Here is a 19,916-nt window from a genome sequence, read left to right as displayed (position 1 = left end):
TGGACGAAGACCACCACCAACAGGACCGCCTCCACAAGAAGCTCCAGATCCAAATCAGCTCAGCGGATCCGAACGCATCATCGGCCTTCGCTATGAAATTTTTGTGTATGCAAATCGGGGGCGGCTCTTTTCCCCTAGATAAGCCCACCTGTGCTGCTTTCGAATTCTTGGTAAAGTACAAAGTACCGGTACCCCGCAACCGAACATGGGGATCTACAGGTGACTGTTGCTGCAAACGAACACTTCAGTCCCGATAGCACATGGCAGGCGGTAACGAGTAAACACGACGGAACAACTCTCTGGGTGAAATCACCAAGTGGTTTACGCCCTCGTTCCTCGACAAATCTGATTGTGCCACGAGACATAATTGCAGATCTTCCGCACTCCCAGAACACCAATGTCGTTGCACTTACACTAACCATCAGAAAAATTGGAGAGCATTAACGGTAACCACCGTGCAACAATCTCTAGACTGTGTTGCGGGATAATCTCTAGTCCACCGTGGTTGCGGCTATCAGGTGCTGCTGTATATGGAGAGGGCGTTGCAACACTCTTAAACAGACTTATTTGAGGAATATAAGCCCCCTTGTTGGTTCATAGATTTGAGTCGATGTCATGGTAGTCAATTCGCCTAATACGGCTCAAAAATGCTTATTTGGATATCATCTCCTCCATGTGCTCATCATTCTAACAAACGCACACACACACACACAACACAGGCGAATCAGACAGACCGAACATCCGTGTGCGTGTGCAGATGATACATAGCCATCGTGATCAGTGCTAAACAAAACATCATCAATCTGAACCACACTGATCCAAATCACCCCCACCCAACTCCGCGCTGAAATTGTATACATGGAAAAAGACACACCCCTTCCTCCCGCTATCATATCCGCGCTCCAAATAGCTCCAGCTTCTGTAAGCCCTGCTATCCCATGCCCCCCATCACGAAGCAGTAACAAGCACATAACTAGTAATCGCATCCATGCGCTCCTTTGTCAACTTCAACCCCACCTTCAGCAGCTCCCTCGCCACTTCCCCATCCCTACGCTCCAACTCGTTGAACTTCTCCCTCGTCAGCAACCAGGCCACGCTATCATTCTCCACCGCCACCGTGCCCGTGCGATCCGTCTCTGAGAAGAAGGGCAGCTCGCCACACGTCGTTCCGGGCAGAATGACTTCAAAGAAGCTACCCTGGTCTAACTCGTACTCTGCTCTGAATCGTCCCTTTTCAAGAATATAAAACCCATCTGGGTCGTCGCCACGCGAGTAGAGAACCGTACCGGCAGCGTATTCTTTGCGCTCAAAGTAGAGCGCTACGGCGTGCCAAAAATCTTCATTGCGGGTGGATACATCTTCAAAAGTTTGTAGGATGATTTTGAGAGGCTGGGCAAAGTTGCGCCAGCGAGAGGGGGTGTTTGGTGTGGGCTGGCTGGAGCCTTGCGAGGCATTGTCGGGAAGAGATAGGGTGTCGTCGCCAGATTCGCGCATGGTCGAGCGGGCGGCTAGGAGGCGAGCGCCGCGGCGAGGCGAGGAAAATTGGGGATTCAAGGAACTGGCGCCGAATGAGGTTGGAGAGCCCCCCGTGGCGGTTTGGCCGTAGGTGGAAATGCCTTTTGCGTCAGTGATGGTCATGGGAGGAGTGGACTGTTGTCTGGAGCTTTGTCTCGCGCAATGCTTATGAAAGACTTCCAGTAGCTCATTTTCACAGGACTCAAGGGCAGTATTGAGATCTTCGAAAACTTGTGGTGGGGGGCATTCTTCATCGCCGTTATCCTCGTCCAACAGACCGACATTCTGGAGGGCACGACCGACGGGGTTGGCGAAAGAGACACCGGAAATGATCATCTTGACATTCTTACGGTTCAAGATACGGTTGATACGCTGGAAACCTTCGGAGCTCGAAAAGTCCATATCCATGACATGCGTAAAGTCAACAATGATGAAGCTCACAGGGTGCTTCTCAAAGTTGTCGTTGTCAATGAGCGAACGTATGTTTTCCTCTACCGAGACGATGGTGCCGAAGAACAAGAATCCTCCCAGCTTGATGACACGGACTTGGCCGCGAACCTTGCTTAAATAGCGGGAATCTGCTGGAGGGCGGCGTACGGTCGATTCAGCAATGGTACCGCTATATGTGGCCCGGATGGCTGGGTGACGAGAGCTCTGTACGACGTAGCTGACACATGCAAGAACAATGCCAACAAAAATACCTACAACAAAATCGTGTATGCCCATGATGAGAACAATGGCGAGAATGGTCAAGTACTCTAGCTTGTGGCATTTGCCAAAGGTGTCCCACAGTGCCTCCTTCATAAGATCGATGCCTAGTAAGAAGATAAGGGCGCCAACTAAACAGATGGGAATGTATCCAATCATCGCCGGGCCTGCTACCCATACAGCTGCAGTTGCGCAGGCGAGCAACACACCTGCAGTTCGACTGTTCCCGCCGTTATCGATGAACATGACACTGTTGGCGTAGACGAGGTAGTTTTGGATACTACCTAAGAATCCTGACAGAGTATTGGAGATGCCATGGGCGATCAATTCTCGGTTTACATCGAGGTTGTCCTCCTTGACAGCAGCGCCTAATGCAGGGACATTGATAGGAACATGAATAATGCCAAAGAAGGACAAGGCGAACATTGTTGGGATGGTGCTAACCAGGGCTGATGCATTTATGCTCCCAAACTCTAGTGAGATGTTAGTAATGGGTCCACTTGAACATCGAATCCATAGCAACTTACTGAAGTACGAGTAGAATCTATAGAACTTGACGCCAGCCTCGGGTTTCTCAAAGATCCAGCCTGCGTTGCGAACAACCTCGAGATCCGTGTGAAAAATGCCCTTGACTAGAATGTAGAAGATGGCAAATACGGATATGAAGAATGCAGGCAGAACAAAAGGGCTGTCAATCGTGCGCCGGAGCACCATGATGGCAATGGCAAGTGTCAACGGCAGCACCCAAAGATACCATGTATCCGCCGAGAATAGCCTTTGCAATGTCTCTAGGTCGTAGTTGAGATTGCCTTCGATGCGGGCCGAGACTTCGATGCCAGTGAGCATCAAGAAGAATCCGACACCTCCGATACAGCCAATCAGAATATGCCGTGGGAAGAAGCTAACGAGGTTGCCAAGTTTGAAGCCACCCAAGGCAAGAAAGATGAGACCCGTCAAGATGGAGCTTAGACAATAGGATACAATCGTTGTGGCAATGATGGCTTCCGATGGCTCACCTTTCATCTGATTCATGATGGAATAGGCCATTTTATGGAAGAAGGGCACCACTTCAATCATTTCAGATCCGACGCCGCCCTTGAACATGGACAGGCCCAGGGAGTAACACAATTGCGAGACGATGCAGCTCACAAAGAAGATGGAAATACCGTCTGGACCTGTCTGACTGAAGATGGGCGAGCCAAGAGGGAACAAGATGTAGCCATAAGAGAGGGCATCTAGCAGGTTGAGCAACAGGCCAAGGAAGACGGCTGATGTGATCTGTAGACTGCTGAGGGCTCCAGAGACCAAGGCATCCGCCGTGTAATTCTTGGGGTTCGCTAGAGAGCGGCCAAGTCTGGCCACGAGCTCACGGCCATTTGAAAAGCTCTTCTGGACCCGTGAAGACAAATTTGGGAAGCTGGTTTGTTCAAACGAATCCCTCTTCTTTGCCTTGTGCTGTGACTGCGAGTCTGGACGCGACAGTCTTGGCGCAGGAAGCAACGGCGTGCGCTCACTGTCTTGGACCACTATTTCAGGCTGGCCCATACTCGGCTGTCCCTTGCGAGAGTCTCCCCATTGTGTATGCTCCTCTGCCTCCCTAGGGCTGAAGAAGCTCTTGTCTCCATGCTGGGGGCCGATGACGGTCTGTGGTGTCTCGGCCTCGCTGTCTTCCGCAATGGTATCTGTCCAGCGTCCCGAGTCTGACGATGGGCGAGGCTCGCCGTAGTCGGAGATCAATGCAGAATTTGTGTCTGGATCTGCAAAACTATTTTGCTGTGTTCGGTCCTGATAAATTTCCGAGTCGAGGGCGTACGAGGCCAATTGAGAGCTTCTTTCGCGAACGCCTTGGGACGAGTACTGAGGGGTTTCTAGAAAGTGAATCAGTCAATTGGGGAAAACAAAGGTTTCTGACATGAACACAACACTCACCTGCAAAGCCATGTGACGTCTGGTGGGCAAATGAGCGGATAGGATTGCGCGTGTACGAGGCAGAGAGGGCACCAGAGGTGATCGACTGGGCTCTTATCCGCCGTGGGAGGGTGTTGGCTCCCATCTCTGCCTGCGATTGGTCTGGCGCAAAGTCGGTATCCTGGACATTGTCGCCCGTAAAGGGAAGCTGCTGCTCAGCGAAGCTCGAGTCGCGCTGAAACAAACGCGACGGCATGGCCACGGTTCGCTGATTAAGGATGGCGAAAGCCGAAGAGAAGAGGAGGAACAGTATATGGTGGATGAAAAAGAGCAGAAACAGCAACGCGACTAGCAGCAACGCATATTATATATCTGGTTCGATCCAGGAGATAGGGTGTATCTTTGGCCGAAGGGTCCAGGCGGATCCGTGGTGAAGAAAAGAGGCGCGCAATTCGGTCCGGGTAGGTAGGGAGGTAAGTACAGTAGTAGGTAGGTAAGTAGATAAACTTGGCGCCGCCGGGAGCTTATCTCTTTTACCAGCGCGCACAGCCAACGCTTGCGGGGATCACGGATCACGGATTGCGGCAGAGACCAGTGAGGAGGCCAATTTTTTGAGAGGGGGCCAGCATGGTTGTCGAAAGTGCAGTGGATATCAGGCTTCCTTGCGGCTGGCACGGCGAGTAGGGGGGGGGGGGTGTGTGGATGTATATGGAAGAAGCATGGGAGGAGGGGCTGCAGAACAGAAAATAGGGAATGGACTTTGTTGAGGAGAACGTCATAGCATAGCACTACATACCGGTACCTAGGTAGGCCTGCTCCCTGCAAGAAGCAAACTTTCTCCATCAAGCTTTCCATCCTCGCATTGAATCCATCCATTTACCGTACAGATTTCTTGTACACGTTACCATGTGTGTCTTACAAAACCCTTTTGATTTTGTTTTTCTCCCTTTGATAATAGGGCAAACGTGCAAGGGCTTCGGTGCCAAGTACGGGCAGTGACAACTATGGCCTCAAATCGCCGTTCTCCATGCCCAGCATCAAGTATCCACCCCACAACGGGTATTGTACATGCTGTACTTGTATTGTACCCTGCTGCAGTCGCTTATGCAGCAGAAGCAAGACGGTACATAATCCTTCCCAACCGTTCCTGTGACATGCGTGAACGATCTGCATCCTCAGTATGTACCTACCGGTACTCTACATGGCATGGTAGAGTAGGAAGACTGCCATGCATTGGCCAGGCCTAGTCCTGGTCTTGGGCGATCTTATAGGCTCTGCTAAGCCATAATATACTCAATCTAGAAAAGAGGGAGAGCAAGTTACACCAAAGTGATGATATCTCGTCGTCCATTACTGCGTCATCAAGTTATACCCATGGCAATCTGTCCCCTGGCTTTCCATGTTCCTGGGTAGAATAGGAAGCGGTTGCATACCTACTCCTAGGTACGTGACTTGATCGAGTACGTGCTTGGAGCCACATTCGGAGACAAAAGAAAACCAGCTCTCTGTCTGTTCCGCTGACCAGTTGCTTCTCCGAATGTCTATTGCTCACCGCTGTCACTGCTTCAACCATCTATCGGAAAGTAGAAGCACGTGCCATGGTCATCTCACGCATTGAAAACGGGTAACAACAAATACAAAGTTGAATCCATTGTTGATAAATATGCCAAGTCGTCATACGTGAGCAAGCCTCGGCCACTGGTTGAATGAAGAGTTGCCTAGGTATCCCCCACTCCCGGATCGTCCCTCTCTGATACCTCCTATCTCAAGCCTGCCTATGCTCCGAGGGGTATATATATATATATTTGTTCAAATACGCCGTTGCCCATGAATCCAAAAGGAGATGCTTGCTGCCCCGAGTCTATGCAATAAGAGTAACAAAAATACGAATACGGTCGCAATCAGCAAAAGAACATGACTTGTCAATGAGGGCGCCTTGATGATAGCACCGTGTCCACGGCGGCGCTAGCCAATTCTTGCACTTCTTGTAGCGGACCCTTGACATCGACAATCTCAACGTCCTTCAGCTGCTTGCACTCTGTCTCGTCGGGCTCCTCAAGCACGGCGAACTGGCTCTCGACCATGGCATCCTTCATGTAATGGCCCTTCCTGGCGCGAACACGAGCGAGAAGAGTCTCCTTGTCAGCGCGAAGGTAGACAAAGTGGACGTTGGCCTCTAGGTTCTCGTCGTAGAGTTTGGCGGTGCGGATGACATCTCTGTACTTCTTCTTGAGCGCGCTGCAGGTGACCACGACGCCCTTGGCGCCTTCCTTCAACTTGGTGAGCGCTGAGTCTCGGAGAAGAATGAGCCAGTCCCAGCGGTCCTCGTCATTGAGCGGGATTCCGGCAGCCATCTTGTCAATGTTCGCTTTTGGGTGGTACTAAGGACGGTCAGTAAAAAGTACCACGTGGCGCATGACGTAATCAGTCGACAACCCACCTCGTCACCCTCAATGTAGTCAAAACCATAGCGTGTAGCGAGGAACTGAGCCACAGTACTCTTGCCGCATCCTGCGGGACCGGTCACGATCAGGATGTGGTGTTGATTTGGCATCGACATGGTAGTATTGTTGTCGGTATTTGCGGCAGAAGATGAAGTGGATGGTGAAGCCGTGTTGGAGACAGGAGGTGTGGGCAGCGCATTGAAATACATTGATTTTGCGTGCGGTTGCTCAATGGTTTGCAACATTTTGACTGTGTTGGCGCGTGCAACAGTATGCAGTGTCCAAGTTGTGGGAGCAAGCACGGATGTAAATAGTAATTTAGTTTGCTAGAGACAAAGGGTTGTGTGGTTGGGTTCCAGTTTGTGTATAATGTGCTAGCCAGCTGGGTGTAATTTACGAGTCTATGTCGGTTTGGTCAAAGATGCAATCAGGAATTTCTCGAGACGTCTCCGGGATGCCGTTCCTTTTAAGGACACAAGCAAACGAGGTTAGGAAATTCCTCCCGCGGCGCATGACGGTAGGGGTGGGATCTTAGGTTGAGAACAGCTAGATGGCCGAATGGTGATGTTACCTCAGCAGGACTCGTCCCGGAGGCGAATTAGCGAAAGCCGGGCGGGGGTCTCGGGTTAGCATCATCAGAGCGCGGTTTGCGATTCGCAGCAACAAAGAGACCCTTGGCCGGCAAGGCGGGCCTCGTGGAAGCTGAGAGGACTGGAAAGAGATGATGTGGGAGAACGTCGGCGTTTGAGAGTGGGCCTGGGCGTGTGGGATGATGGCGTTTGCCTGTGGCGGGCTGCCTACTAGAGTAGTCAGCCGGGGGGAAGGCTAAACGATTCGGCCATTGGCAAACCATCGTCTCCCCGCATGCTGCACCCCAGTCATGGTCAGGTACTGATGCATCTTGCATGCGTTGTCGGCACAGCTCGGTGACAGCGCAGACGACATGATATTGGCGTGATGGCACACTGGTCGGTGTCACCAGCCATCAAGGCAGCTGAAGTTTGTGATGAAAGCAAACTTGTGTAAAGCATAGAGCCTGGCTATGTACTCATGTGCCTATGTACAAGAGCGAGACGACGAGATGGCATTTGATAATGGCGCGTGGGGGTCACAGGCAAACGCATCTGGAGTGCATCGGGCCGGAACCTTGGGACAGATGGTTGAGGCTTGGAAGAAAAGAAAAGGCGAGTGTGAGTGAAGGCTCTGCTGGTAGCAGACTGCAGGAAAATGGCGCTACGGAAGCCCTAGAGAGATGCCTAGCCTAGGCTCTGGCTCTGGCTCTCTCTCTGTCTCTCTCTCTCTCTCTCTCTCTGGAGTGAAACGCCCCGAAGCTGCAGTTGCTCGTGTGCAGCTTGGCCGGTATGTAATCTGTAAATTGCATGTTTTTGTTTTGGCAGAGCAAGAGCAGGTGACTGCCTGCAGGCAGGGCTGGCGGCAGGACATGACGTGGTTCCACAAGGAGGTTGGAGCGAGGAAGCTGGTGTGTGTTGGAAAAGAAGATGGGGGGTAGGGGGGGGGGAGCGGGGGGAAAGGCAAGCTGTTGGCTGATGTGAGCACTGAGCAGATTGAGGGACGGAGACACGATGATGTAACATCGGCTATGGCAAAGCGCTGTTCCGGGAGTTGATTGCGATAGGAGTAGTACGATACAATACTGGAGTGCAGGTGTGGAGGGAGGGGGGAGAGGGGGACATGGGAAATGGGAAATGGGCTGCAAGGGCTGCAAGGGGGTTGGAGCGAAAGAAGCTTGGAAGGGCGGGGGCGGTTCGGGTCACGTGACGGAGGGCACAATTGTTAGGTGCCGGTACCTCAAGCTTGCTACTATAGGGGAAGGGAGAGGTGGCGTAGTAGCTTGCCGCACAGACCACGAAACCTGCCACAGCTGGGGCGCAGCAGCTGTTACAATGCCTACCACGACTATACCGAACCTACGGTATCCACAGTAGAGAGTACCGTACCTACAGTATCATTGCACAACCCGTCTAGGTACTGTACCTATTGTATTGTAGCCTTACCCTTGACCTTGGCCTTGGATCCATTCGCAAGCCGGCAACCGGCATCTTCAGTCGGAGCTGCTTGCTCCTTGCTGCTTGCTGATCGTCTGTTAGCCTGATAGCTGCTGCATCCATCGCCAAATACACGCCGGCTTCCCACAGCCCACCATGTCCTACTTCTTCTCCACCCCGGTCGACATCGATATTGTGCTCGAGGACCTCGATGACCGGTCAGCCGTAGATGTCAAGCTGGACAAGAACCGCAAAGAAAAGGTGCCCCTCTATCTCGATGGCGAGTCGGTCAAGGGCCAGGTGACGGTACGGCCCAAGGATGGCAAAAGACTCGAGCATACGGGCATCAAGGTCCAGTTCATCGGCACAATCGGTGAGGCCCCTTTCCTCTCCACATGCTGAGACGGCGTGAAGCGGGAGCTGATGTCAGGCCGCACAACACAGAAATGTTCTTTGATCGCGGGAACCACTACGAATTCCTCTCCCTCGGCCAGGAATTAGCCGCCCCCGGCGAGCTCCAGCACCCGCAGACGTTCGACTTCAACTTCAAGAATGTCGAGAAGCAATACGAGTCGTACAATGGCATCAACGTAAAGCTGCGCTACTTTGTCCGCGTCACCGTGTCGCGGAGAATGGCAGATGTCGTACGAGAAAAAGACCTGTGGGTGTATTCCTATCGGATACCGCCAGAGACAAACAGCTCGATCAAGATGGATGTCGGTATTGAGGACTGTCTACACATTGAGTTTGAGTACTCCAAGTCGAAATACCATCTCAAAGACGTGATTGTCGGCAGAATCTACTTTCTGCTCGTCCGCTTAAAGATCAAGCACATGGAGCTGTCCATCATCCGGCGGGAGACAACCGGTGCGGCCCCGAACCAGTACAACGAGAGCGAGACGCTGGTGCGCTTTGAGATTATGGATGGCTCGCCCTCGCGCGGTAGGTAGCAAGATGCGAGACTACCTTGGCATCCTACTCATTAACCATCATGTAGGAGAAACGATACCCATCAGGCTATTCCTCGGCGGCTTCGACCTCACACCCACCTTCCGCGAAGTCAACAAGAAGTACTCGACTCGCTATTACTTGAGTTTGGTTCTGATTGATGAAGGTATGTGTCTCTCCATGACTCACGAAACTGTGCCTAGTTGACCTCGTCCAAGATGCTCGACGATACTTCAAGCAGTCGGAGATTGTGCTCTTCCGCCAGGCACCAGAGGGACTGACCCTTGCTCAAGAGCAGAACAAGCTGATGGCTGTCTCGTGAGATGTTGCAGTAATCACCCAGCCAAGCCATTCTTTCCCCTTTCCCATGTGACCCCACACCCGGGGTGAACGGGCTGTACAAGTGTGCAGACACCCAAGCGTAGCAGTACAAATAAAGTAATTCCTTGCGGAGACAAGTCGGCAAACATGGCAAATTTCGCCGACAACTCCACACTTGGTGCGCGCTGAGCCACACGCCTCTACTCTACTATACAATACTAGTACAGCAGAATTTCTTCGCCGACTTTCCATCGGCATTCCATCGCCAAGTGGGTCGAGTCGACAATGCAATGCATGACTGTGAGACGGAGGAACGGCACCTTCTGCATGACAGACAACATTCTCCGTGCTACTGTACTCTACAATAGTACTTGCAGACCTAAAATTTGAGGCTCTTTTTCATAGCTTGGCCTGCCATTCCCTAGTCTGTGTTCAAAAGTGTTCCCGTCCATTAGCCGACCCGCACTTCCGATTATACTTTACATCCATCTAAGTAGCTTTCTGTCCCTGTAGCAGAATCATATCGCGCCATGTAATTCTTCCGTTGAGAGACGGAAGAACTATATTTCCTATCATTGACCTCGTTAGCCAAGCAAGTGCTGCTGATGGCCATTCATACGAACATGTTGCACCATGACCCACAACACATATATATGGGCCCTGCTGCGAAAAAGCTTCATCGTAATGACGTCGCATATGCGATTGTGAAAATTCCATGACAGCATTTCAAAATCCCATTTCACTATATGATCTGTTAGCTGCGCATACCAAAACGTCTTAAAGATTATATTCAACCTTATCCTGCCTTGCGTTGACTTGGGCCTAAGTCTTTCTATCCGTCATCTATAGTGGCCATTCCGAATCACCATGTCGGAACCACGTCCGACAACGCCCAACAGTAAGTTTACAGAGATTTCTCAGCAAAAGTAAAAATGAAAGGAATTCTGTCATCCGTTTCATTGCACCTTGTCGACGGAGTGTTTGTTAATAGTGGTAGGTCTAACATCCATCTTAGCTAAAGCGCCGCAAGGCGATCATTCGAATGAAGCAAACACAGAGCAGGACCAGCAACCAGCCTCAGAAGTTAGACCATCAAAGCTAGACCACACGCGATCAACTGCATCCAGTATTGGGAGATATGTTACTGATCACCTGGGTCTCTCTGGGCCACCGCGGCCAGAGAACGAGCGGCTGAGCAGACTGCCAACTGCGATGCCGAGATTGGAGACAGCTAGGAGCTCACATACCCAGCGGACAGACCGTGGAGGTGTCACTCGCGACCCACCACAACGACCCGAGAAGTCGCAAGAGCAGAAGGTGGAAGTCGAGAATGAATACTTCAGGTTGAACCCTTGGTATAATCAACAGAAAGACAAGCCAGTTTTCGGATTGGCAGCCCCCCTTCCGCGTACCGTTCGCAAGGGTATGTGGTGGGGGCGAGGAGACTTGCAAAGGTCATTGAGTAAGGAAGAGAGAGGTGATGGGGATGGTGTTGGGAGGCAAGATGGACTTGAATTCAATGATGGAAAGAGTGGGTCTTCACTCATGATCCTCTTGCTCGGCATAACGTACTAACAACCTTCACTTGGTAGGCTTCGATCATGATATCGAACCCCAGGACCCATTCCAGACCATGGCGAATAGTAGCCGCATAACGAGCACACACCGAAGACCGACCCACCAGTCCGATGCATCATTTCAGAGCCCCGGAGCCTGGCAGCAGAGCGGAGATAGGGCACCAGTAAACAATCACGGTCTCGAATATGCCAATGATGGTGGACAGCAACAACAGTTTGGTATGCAAGATGGACTTCCGCCGCTACAAGAGTTAGACACGCATCAAACGACCGCCTCAGAGAAAGAGGAAGCGGAAATCAAAGACCACGAGCAGAAAGCTGAACAGGAATTTTATAATCAATACCGAAACCCAATCGCCAGGCTACGCGCACAGTACCCACAAGCTCCAGCCGAGTTTCTCGCTGTATGTATATTTGTGCACAACGCATGTTTCACTTTACACTTACTCTTCTATCACAGACTTTTGTCTACCTCTTCATCGGCATCTGCGTCAATCTTTCTGTTGCTACTTCTGAAAACTCCACTGGCAGTTTCGAAACGCAAGCCTGGGGCTGGTGTTTCGCCGTCATGATAGGAATCTACGTGGCCGGCGGTGTATCCGGGGCTCACTTGAGTCCCACAATCTCCATCTCTCTCTCTGTCTATCGTGGTTTCCCTTGGAAAATGGCCATCGTATATATTTGTATGCAAATGTTGGCCGGACTTTGTGCAGGAGGCTTAGCATACGCGTAAGTTCCATCCTTGCCTTCATGCCTACACCTCTAAAAAAAACTCAACTGAACATTTTAACCCCCCAACAGGCTATACCGCGACGCAATCATTGCCGTTGACCCTGGTAAGACTCTTGATAAAACAGGCAGCGCGCTTTTCCCCAAGGGCCCCCAATTCTCGACCTCGAGCGGCTTCTTCAACGATTTCGTCTACATGGCAGTATACGTTTGCATCGCATTTGCCCTCGGCGACGACCAGAATTCGCCGCCGGGTCAAGGTATGACAGCCTTGATCTTTGGCTTCACCGTCTTCGTCACCATGATTGCACTCGGCTACAACACCGGCTTGGGCATCTCACCTGCGCGTGACCTTGGTCCCCGACTCATCGCCATGTGGGTGGGCTACGAGGAGGCATTCGCCACAGGCTACTGGGCCTATGGAAGCTGGGGTGCATCAATTAGCGGTGCGTTGGTCGGGGGGTTCATGTACGATTTGTGCGTGTTCGTAGGGGGCGAGTCGCCGGTAAATTACAGGTGGCCGCAACCGGGGGATATCCAGTGGAAGGTTAGGGAAAGGAAGAAACAGGCGAGAGATCAGATTGAGCGAATTGCATAGGTTTTGCCTATGTTTGAATTTTTGCTTGTCTAAGGATGATGTTGTTTCCTAAAGAACTAATAACTATCTCTTTGATATGCGTACCTAGATGGCAAGACAGGCCGACGAGTAATACCGCGGCCGAACAGGCCGATGATACCCTTGCGTCAACCCCGGAAATAGGGTTTAACGGAAACCAAGTTAAGCCGCAGCCCTGCCGCCGACATCTACGCCCAACCTCAACTCCTCGTGGGCAACTTCAAATGAAATCGACTGCCGGAGCCCTTGAACCAACCCTAGGGATCTCTCACATTATCCATTAGTGACACACGCCGTAGTCACCACCGTCCATCCAACATGTTAGAAAAGGAAGACGTCAACCAGCCTCGAAGTTGAGGTATCCCCAAGTGATATGATATCGGAATCCCCGGTTCATCGAGCTTGCAAACATGTCAGAACCCAGCACAATGGCCGAGTCGCCTTCGCAAAAGCCAACCGCGATACAAAATCAACAGCAGGGGCAAGAACTTGCCAATGTCGGGCTACGTGAGAGATTGAAACACTTTACATTTGCTTGGTTTCTATGCACAATGAGTACAGGCGGCCTCGCCATCGCGCTCGCCGAGACTCCTCATAGATTCAACGGTACGTAATCAGCAGCCATAGCCCCTCTCCCATACATGTACAAAAAAAACTCAACCCTTCAACACAGGTCTCACGGAAATCGGCCTAGTGGTGTTCTTCCTCAACATCGCTCTCTTTCTACTACTATGCTCTCTAACCCTAGCCCGCTACCTGCTTCACCCACAACACTTCAAAGCCGCCTTCACGCACCCGGCTGAATCCTTCTTCCTGGGTTCCTTCTTCCTCTCCATCAGCGTCATCATCGGCTGTATTCAACTCTACGGCGTGGCACACGGTCCCGCATACCATTGGCTCATCTCCACTCTTCACGTCCTGTACTGGATCTACGCCGCCATCTCCCTGCTAAACTCCATCTTGCAGTACTGGATCCTGATTTCCTGCAGCACCGTCCGTCCAATCCCGTATTCGCCTAGTCTCTTTCTCGTGGGATATAGTGCGATGCTGACTGGGACTATTGCGAGTTTAATTGCTAGATCGCAGCCTGAGGAGAGGAGGCTGGCAATCGTGGTTAGTGGAGTCGCGTGGCAGGGGGTTGGATGGTGTATATCGTTCATTGCTATCGTGAGCTATCTTCGGAGCGCATTAGATCAGGGACTACCACCACCGGCATTGAGACCAGGCATGTTTATCCCTGTGGGGAGTTGCGCGTTTACTGTTGTCGCAGTGATTGGACTGGCGAATGTGTTATCTGAAACTTCTTCTACGGGCTATCTGGCACGCCATCCCACAGCGGTAGAAGTTCTCAAGATCCTGGCGCTCTTCATGGGGATATTCCTCTGGCTGTTTGGGTTTTGGTTGTTTGCGCTGGCGGTACTGGGAAATGTGGTCGTGGTGGGCAGAATGCCGTTTTCGCTCAGTTGGTGGGCATTTATCTTTCCCAATGTGGGGTTCATGCTTTCGACGAGTGCCATTGGGAGAGAGCTGGAGAGTGAGCCGGTGTTGTGGGTTGCGAGTGTGATGACGGTCTTGTTGGTAGGGATTTGGAGCGTGGCCGCTGTAGGGTGTGTGAGGGCTGTTTGGAGGAGGGAAATTGTTTGGCCAGGGCGGGATGAGGATAAGAGTCGGTAGTTCAGATGGGATAGTTTCAAAGGGGAATGTTGAATGTGCGTGGTCGGCGTTGTGATGGTGCGCGTAGTCATCATTGCTGTTCTCAAAAACGAAGTGACCACAGTGTCACCGGTACACTCATGCGTCCTCTCCAGATTTCAGCTACAAGTCTTTTTCAGAGTCGTCAACTTCAAGGCCTGGGTACTGTCGACCGTGGTATACTATTAGTAAATGTTGGCCACTGATTATGACAAGCGGACGGGACACGCTACCTCACGCAATATAACTTTACATCACAATGTCCAATACAGGCATTTGACGAATGCAGTCCGAAGAATCTTCTAACTACGAGGTTGCGTCTTACATGGATGATACTCGTTAAATCTTGCCATGCAAGACACACAAGTAACGGACTAGAAATCTAAATGATCGCCTTTGAGAGTCAGCAGTCCTCCCGCATACAAGCGTAGTATAGTGTTCCATAATTGGTTAAGAATAGAGAATCCGAAGATGAATTATTATTGATATAAAGGGAAAGATGAGGAGAAACTTGCCATGGTTTCAAACTATATCCATGCTTGGGTGATGTCATCCACTTAGCGTGGTTCCTTAGCCTCGGCCAACGGCTAACTCACCCCTGGGATGAACGGAATAGGATGAACAATATACACTCATTCACCGTATACATCCAAAACGAGTAGCTTAATCAACTATTGGATCATCAAGCAGGTCAATGTGCGGATATATGACTTATCCCTGTTAGGAATACTTATCACCACCCCAGCATCTCGCGTACCAAACCAAGACGCAACGTTGCAACATGGCCAACCAGATTGTCACTTCTGAGGAGTCTCCTTTACTCGACGACTCGAATGAAAATACAACAGTTCGAAATGAGGCCTTGCTACCGACCCAAAGCGCAATGTCGAACCGACTCGTCTTTAAGATCGCAGCGGCAATGTTCTCTTTCTCCACCCTCGGCCTGTTCAATTCCTCCATGGGTGCTGTTCTCCCCCTACTGTCCTCCCACTACCACCTGACCGACCTCCACGTTTCTCTCATCTTCCTCGCCGGCCCTGTTGGCTACGTAATTGCTGCACAATGTAGCGACTCTATCCACGCTCGCTACGGCCAGCGTGGTATAGCAGCCATTGGTCCAGTTTTCCAATTTATCTCTACAGCAACAGTGGCCTCGCATCCCTCTTTTGGCATGGTCTTGGTCGCTTTTGCGTTTCAGGGCCTGGGATCGGGGCTTTTGGACGGGAGTTGGTGTGCGTGGGCAGGCAGCATGGAAAAAGCGAATACGATCTCAGGAATGCTTCATGGGAGTTATTCGCTTGGTGGGGCGGCGGGGCCATTTCTTGTTACGACGATTACTACAAGACATAGGCCGTGGCATTTGTGGTACTCCATATTGGTAAGTTTCTTTCCCAATACATAATCGCCATGGTCTGCAAACTAAGACAAGTACAGGCGGGTGCGTCAGGAGTATCATTCCTGCTACTTGTCTCAGCATTCCGCCATGAAGACGCAGCTGCGTATCGAAAAAGCAAGCAGTCGGAACTCACGGACGCCAGGCCAGATATCAAGGCCATGTTCAGGTACCCTGCAGTCTGGCTCTGCGCGGCATACTTCATCACCTATGTTGGCACTGAGACGGCAATATCTGGCTGGGTGGTGTCTTTTATGCTACGAAGTCGCGATGCAACACCCTATGTTGCTGGTCTGACGTCTTCCGGGTACTGGATTGGCATGGTCATCGGACGGATTTCTCTAGGTTTTGCTACGGACAGGATGGGTGTACGTCGTGCGACGGCACTGTATTTCCTCCTTGCTGTCGGTTTGGAAGCCTTGTTCGCCATATTTTCATCCTCAGCGGTGTCCATTGTGTTGATGACACTATTGGGATTCGTCATGGGGCCTATGTTCCCTTCTGCGATTGTCGTCTTGACTCGCTTGTTACCGGGAGAGCTACATGTCGCGGCAGTGTCATTTGTTGCTTCACTGGGACAGACTGGGGGAGCTTTCCTGCCCTTTGCAATTGGCGCTGTTGTACAAGGCTTGGGCATCGGTGTGTTCCGATTCGCCATTCTCGTGCAGACGATTCTAGCGCTTCTCGTCTGGGTCGCTTTTGCAAAACTGCGCCCGTCATTGCCTTTGGTAGATGACACACGTGAAGATTAAAAGTGAGCGCAATTGAGATATCATGTACAAGTTCAGCATTCCGTTAACTATGCCTTCTCAGAAGGTAAAGTTATTCAGCCATGCCGCCAGAAGACACTCCATCGTCACAGTGTTAACAGATTGCTTTATTGGTATATTTGACGCTAAAAATCTTATGGAAAACACACATGCGCATACTATAAGCAACCGAGACATCCGGGTTGCATAGGCACAGGTATATAATTGGGCGCCACAGCATCTGGCACCTGTAACACGATCCCCAAGTACTGAGGTCCCACACATTGCAGGTGCACAAAAATCACATAAAAGTATAAGCTCCCGATATGGAAAAGTTTACAATGAGCGTTACGTTGCTCTCACATCATTATTCTCTTCCCACCATACTCCAAACCGCCTCCAAAACACCAGAAGTGAAACGAACAAGATTTTACATTATACAAATATACGACACGCATATACACATCATACACATCGACAAATCCTTAGTGAGCGTTGCACTTTCCATATCCTTTATCACATCCAGCAGCGCTGCAAGCCCAAGGGTCATTGCTGCATTTACCGCTGGTAACGCAACAGCAGCCCATCTCCTCGCCAAATGGCGTCTTGTAGCCGGCGCAAGTGTGCCCGCCGTTCTTACTGCCGCACTTGCCGTCCTTGCTGACAGGGTCAGTGGGCTTAGGGGCCATGGTGGAGACTTTGGGGGCCTTGCAGGCAGTTGCGCTGGGCTTCACAATGGCAGTGGAGAAGGAGCTGGCCTCATAGATGGGGGTGTGGGTGTTTACGGGGGTGTCAACGGGGTAGAAATTTGTGGCGCTGCTGGATGGGTGGACTGGGGTTTCAACAGGGTATTCTCCAGGGTAGGACATGGTTGAGTGGGTGGTGTCCTTCGAGGCAGAGCCAGTGGGGTAGATCGTTGATGATTCGGCCTCGTGAGTAGATGATGGAGCTTGGTGGCTGGAAGATGCGCCAGTTGGCTGTGATGCAGATGAGGAAGTCGTCTGGACAGGAATCGATGAAGATGCATGCGCGTTCGGGGAAGACTGTGGACGGCTCACGCTGGCGGAAGAAGCAGCGGTGCTGGCGGTGGACGAAGCAGTGGGTTTGATCTCATTATTACCACATTTTCCAAAGCCAGCCTGGCATCCGGTGGAGCAATGATCAGCCGTGTTTCCACACCATCCGTACCTAATCCATTGAGTCAGCTTAACTAGTGTTAAACATAGGGTCAGCACCTACTGAGAGCAGCACTCGCTGAGACCGAGAGGGCCGGTGAAACCAATGCAAGACTGTCCCTTGCCCTCCGTGGACTTGGTTCCACAAGCACCATCAACAGATGCGGGGCCGGTAGGGGTAGCAGCGGAGGCAGAGGCACTGGTGGAGCTGACTCTCGGGGGAGACGCAGTTGAGTCACGGTACCAGTTGGCCTCGGGATCACCAAGACATTCTCCCATAGTGACACCCCTCAGGTTGTTCGCCTTGAGGTAGTCGATCATGTACTTTGTCAAGTCGACGGCAGTTGCCTGGTGAATGTCGTGGGCGATCGCCAACTTGTCGCCGTTGCCCCCCATCACGCTCTCATTATTGATGTTGTCGATGCCATACTTGAAGTTGGCCTGTGCGACGGCAATGTTGTCCAAGGTCGTGTAATCTATGTCTTGTCAGTATTTGCGTCGACGACAGGCGTACAAGACTCGTACCAGCAGTGTCCAAATCGAAGTATGAGATGACGTATCCGAGTGCTTCCATGACCTTCTGGCATGAAGAGTCGGCCCTGCACGAAGAGAAGGGTGGGCGCATGTAAGTAGGATATTTGCCAATGATGTTACGGATAGCCATCTCGTTCTTCACCATTTGGTCGTAGACCTGCTCCTCGGTAATGATGCTCAGGTCTTGATGCGACCAACTATCACCTTGTTAGATTTTTGAGAGATGAACGAGAAGTATTGATTCACTTACGTATGCGATGCAATCTGATGACCATCAGCATACATCTGCTTGATCACACCAGACCATTTCTCGTCAATGGATCCCTTTCCAAGGTTGTTGCCAGTCAAGAAGAAGGTGGCCTTCATTCCAGCGTCCTTGAACAGCTTTAGCACACCTTCAGTGTAAATGTATGGGCCGTCATCGTATGTAATGGCAACAGTTCCAGGTGTGTTGCAAGACCAAATGCCCTCACCACCCTTGAGAACAGAACCCTTGGGAGGACGAGGATCATTCCTAGTGGATGCTCCAGCAGGCGTATAGTTTGCATCACAGGCAATACCATATTCAAACTGACAGTCTGGGGCTTTGCAGTGATCGGTTGTCGTTCCGCAGTATCCCTCAGCAGAGCAGCATTTGTTGGAAGCACAAACAGCTCCTCCACCCTGCTTTCCACACCTGTCTGGGTCGGCTTCCTGGCGCTTGGGCAAAGCACTTTTGTGCAAATTGGTGTACCCTGCCTGGTAACCGGCAAAAGGGTTCCTTGCCCTCATGTCTTTCGGCAGTCCAAAAAACCTAGGGGCACCTTCAATACCATGAGCAGCGACCAATGGGGCCACCAGAGAGGCGGCAAAAACTTCTGTGAAACGCATGTCTGTTTGTAAAAGCTATTAAGCGAGCGTGGGTCGGCAGAGTCGATGAATTAAGTAAAAAGAGTGAACGAGTGAAGGTCGCTTGGTTCAGACAAGAGCAAGACGAGTGCGGGATCAGGAAAGGGGAAATGGTCGCTTAATACTTATATCAATGACATACAGTACATACTGTGAAGGAACCTCGGACATGGCGCTGCTGCAGAGAGGCGGTTGGATTTCACTAGCCATTGCATTCATCACACTATCGTCTCCAGCCAAGATGGTGGCCTGGAGAAGGCTGGCGGAATACGAGCAGATAGTGAGCGGGGTTGTTGCAAGATCACAAAGGACTGGGACGGCGTCTTCAGTGAGCGCGTCATAGGCCGGGCCTCGATTTTTTCCAGGCTCTTATTGTACACATTAAACTTTGAGCCAGACCCTTTGAATGCCTCGATCTTTGTTACACTTCTACGGCGTGGTATTGTTGTATGTTGATGGACGACAAAGGGACGGCAGAACCGCCCAGGAAGTGCCAAGGGGCTTGCACGCGAACAATCCAAAAATATAAAGCAATGCTTCGGGTACCTGAATCTGAGTGCTTGGCCTTTCGCGTAGCCTTGATCGCGGAGAGCTTTTACAAGGCTAACGCCAGCTAAAGCGGCGAGTCGCTTCCGCGTTTCCTCATATGGTTGACCTGTGGGAGTGTGATCCCTCCCAGGCATGTTGCGTCCGTATTACCGGCCATGCAATGC

General features: G+C 51.3%; 7 protein-coding genes across 7 annotated transcripts; 4 read left to right on the top strand and 3 right to left on the bottom strand.

The window, feature by feature from the left end:
* Window positions 1-753: 753 nt before the first annotated feature.
* IAQ61_006289 (uncharacterized protein) lies at window positions 754-4,814 on the bottom strand. Its single transcript, XM_003835635.2, has 3 exons — window positions 4,153-4,814; window positions 2,751-4,091; window positions 754-2,696 (listed from the first exon to the last, which is right to left on the bottom strand). The coding sequence occupies exons 1-3, from the start codon at window positions 4,385-4,387 to the stop codon at window positions 949-951; spliced, it is 3,324 nt and encodes a 1,107-aa protein (XP_003835683.1). The 5' UTR covers window positions 4,388-4,814; the 3' UTR covers window positions 754-948.
* An 813-nt stretch (window positions 4,815-5,627) lies between these two features.
* Window positions 5,628-7,352, bottom strand: IAQ61_006288 (uncharacterized protein). Its single transcript, XM_003835636.2, has 2 exons — window positions 6,572-7,352; window positions 5,628-6,512 (listed from the first exon to the last, which is right to left on the bottom strand). The coding sequence occupies exons 1-2, from the start codon at window positions 6,818-6,820 to the stop codon at window positions 6,054-6,056; spliced, it is 708 nt and encodes a 235-aa protein (XP_003835684.1). The 5' UTR covers window positions 6,821-7,352; the 3' UTR covers window positions 5,628-6,053.
* A 1,155-nt stretch (window positions 7,353-8,507) lies between these two features.
* On the top strand, window positions 8,508-10,255 carry VPS26 (Vacuolar protein sorting-associated protein 26). The gene is made up of 4 exons (XM_066097124.1): window positions 8,508-8,954; window positions 9,026-9,523; window positions 9,579-9,695; window positions 9,748-10,255. The coding sequence occupies exons 1-4, from the start codon at window positions 8,738-8,740 to the stop codon at window positions 9,849-9,851; spliced, it is 936 nt and encodes a 311-aa protein (XP_065953116.1). The 5' UTR covers window positions 8,508-8,737; the 3' UTR covers window positions 9,852-10,255.
* Window positions 10,256-10,699: 444 nt separating this feature from the next.
* On the top strand, window positions 10,700-12,754 carry IAQ61_006286 (uncharacterized protein; the record flags this gene model as incomplete). Its single annotated transcript, XM_003835639.2, has 5 exons — window positions 10,700-10,748; window positions 10,866-11,381; window positions 11,443-11,831; window positions 11,888-12,156; window positions 12,229-12,754. Coding segments are annotated over 5 exons (1,749 nt in total), but the record flags the coding sequence as incomplete, so codon positions are not given.
* Window positions 12,755-13,182: 428 nt separating this feature from the next.
* On the top strand, window positions 13,183-14,446 carry IAQ61_006285 (uncharacterized protein; the record flags this gene model as incomplete). Its single annotated transcript, XM_003835640.2, has 2 exons — window positions 13,183-13,378; window positions 13,521-14,446. 2 exons carry the CDS (start codon window positions 13,183-13,185, stop codon window positions 14,444-14,446), a joined length of 1,122 nt encoding a protein of 373 aa, XP_003835688.2.
* Window positions 14,447-15,245: 799 nt separating this feature from the next.
* On the top strand, window positions 15,246-16,609 carry IAQ61_006284 (uncharacterized protein; the record flags this gene model as incomplete). The annotated part of the gene is made up of 2 exons (XM_003835641.1): window positions 15,246-15,842; window positions 15,899-16,609. The coding sequence occupies 2 exons, from the start codon at window positions 15,246-15,248 to the stop codon at window positions 16,607-16,609; spliced, it is 1,308 nt and encodes a 435-aa protein (XP_003835689.1).
* A 482-nt stretch (window positions 16,610-17,091) lies between these two features.
* On the bottom strand, window positions 17,092-19,185 carry IAQ61_006283 (uncharacterized protein; the record flags this gene model as incomplete). The annotated part of the gene is made up of 4 exons (XM_003835642.2): window positions 17,092-17,794; window positions 17,846-18,257; window positions 18,307-18,512; window positions 18,566-19,185. The coding sequence occupies 4 exons, from the start codon at window positions 19,183-19,185 to the stop codon at window positions 17,092-17,094; spliced, it is 1,941 nt and encodes a 646-aa protein (XP_003835690.2).
* Between the last annotated feature and the right edge of the window lie 731 nt (window positions 19,186-19,916).

This window comes from Plenodomus lingam (assembly GCF_022343315.1).
Source record: "Plenodomus lingam strain CAN1 chromosome Unknown contig_23, whole genome shotgun sequence".
Lineage (NCBI taxonomy): Eukaryota > Fungi > Ascomycota > Dothideomycetes > Pleosporales > Leptosphaeriaceae > Plenodomus > Plenodomus lingam.
This window is presented reverse-complemented; position numbering and strand designations above follow the sequence as displayed.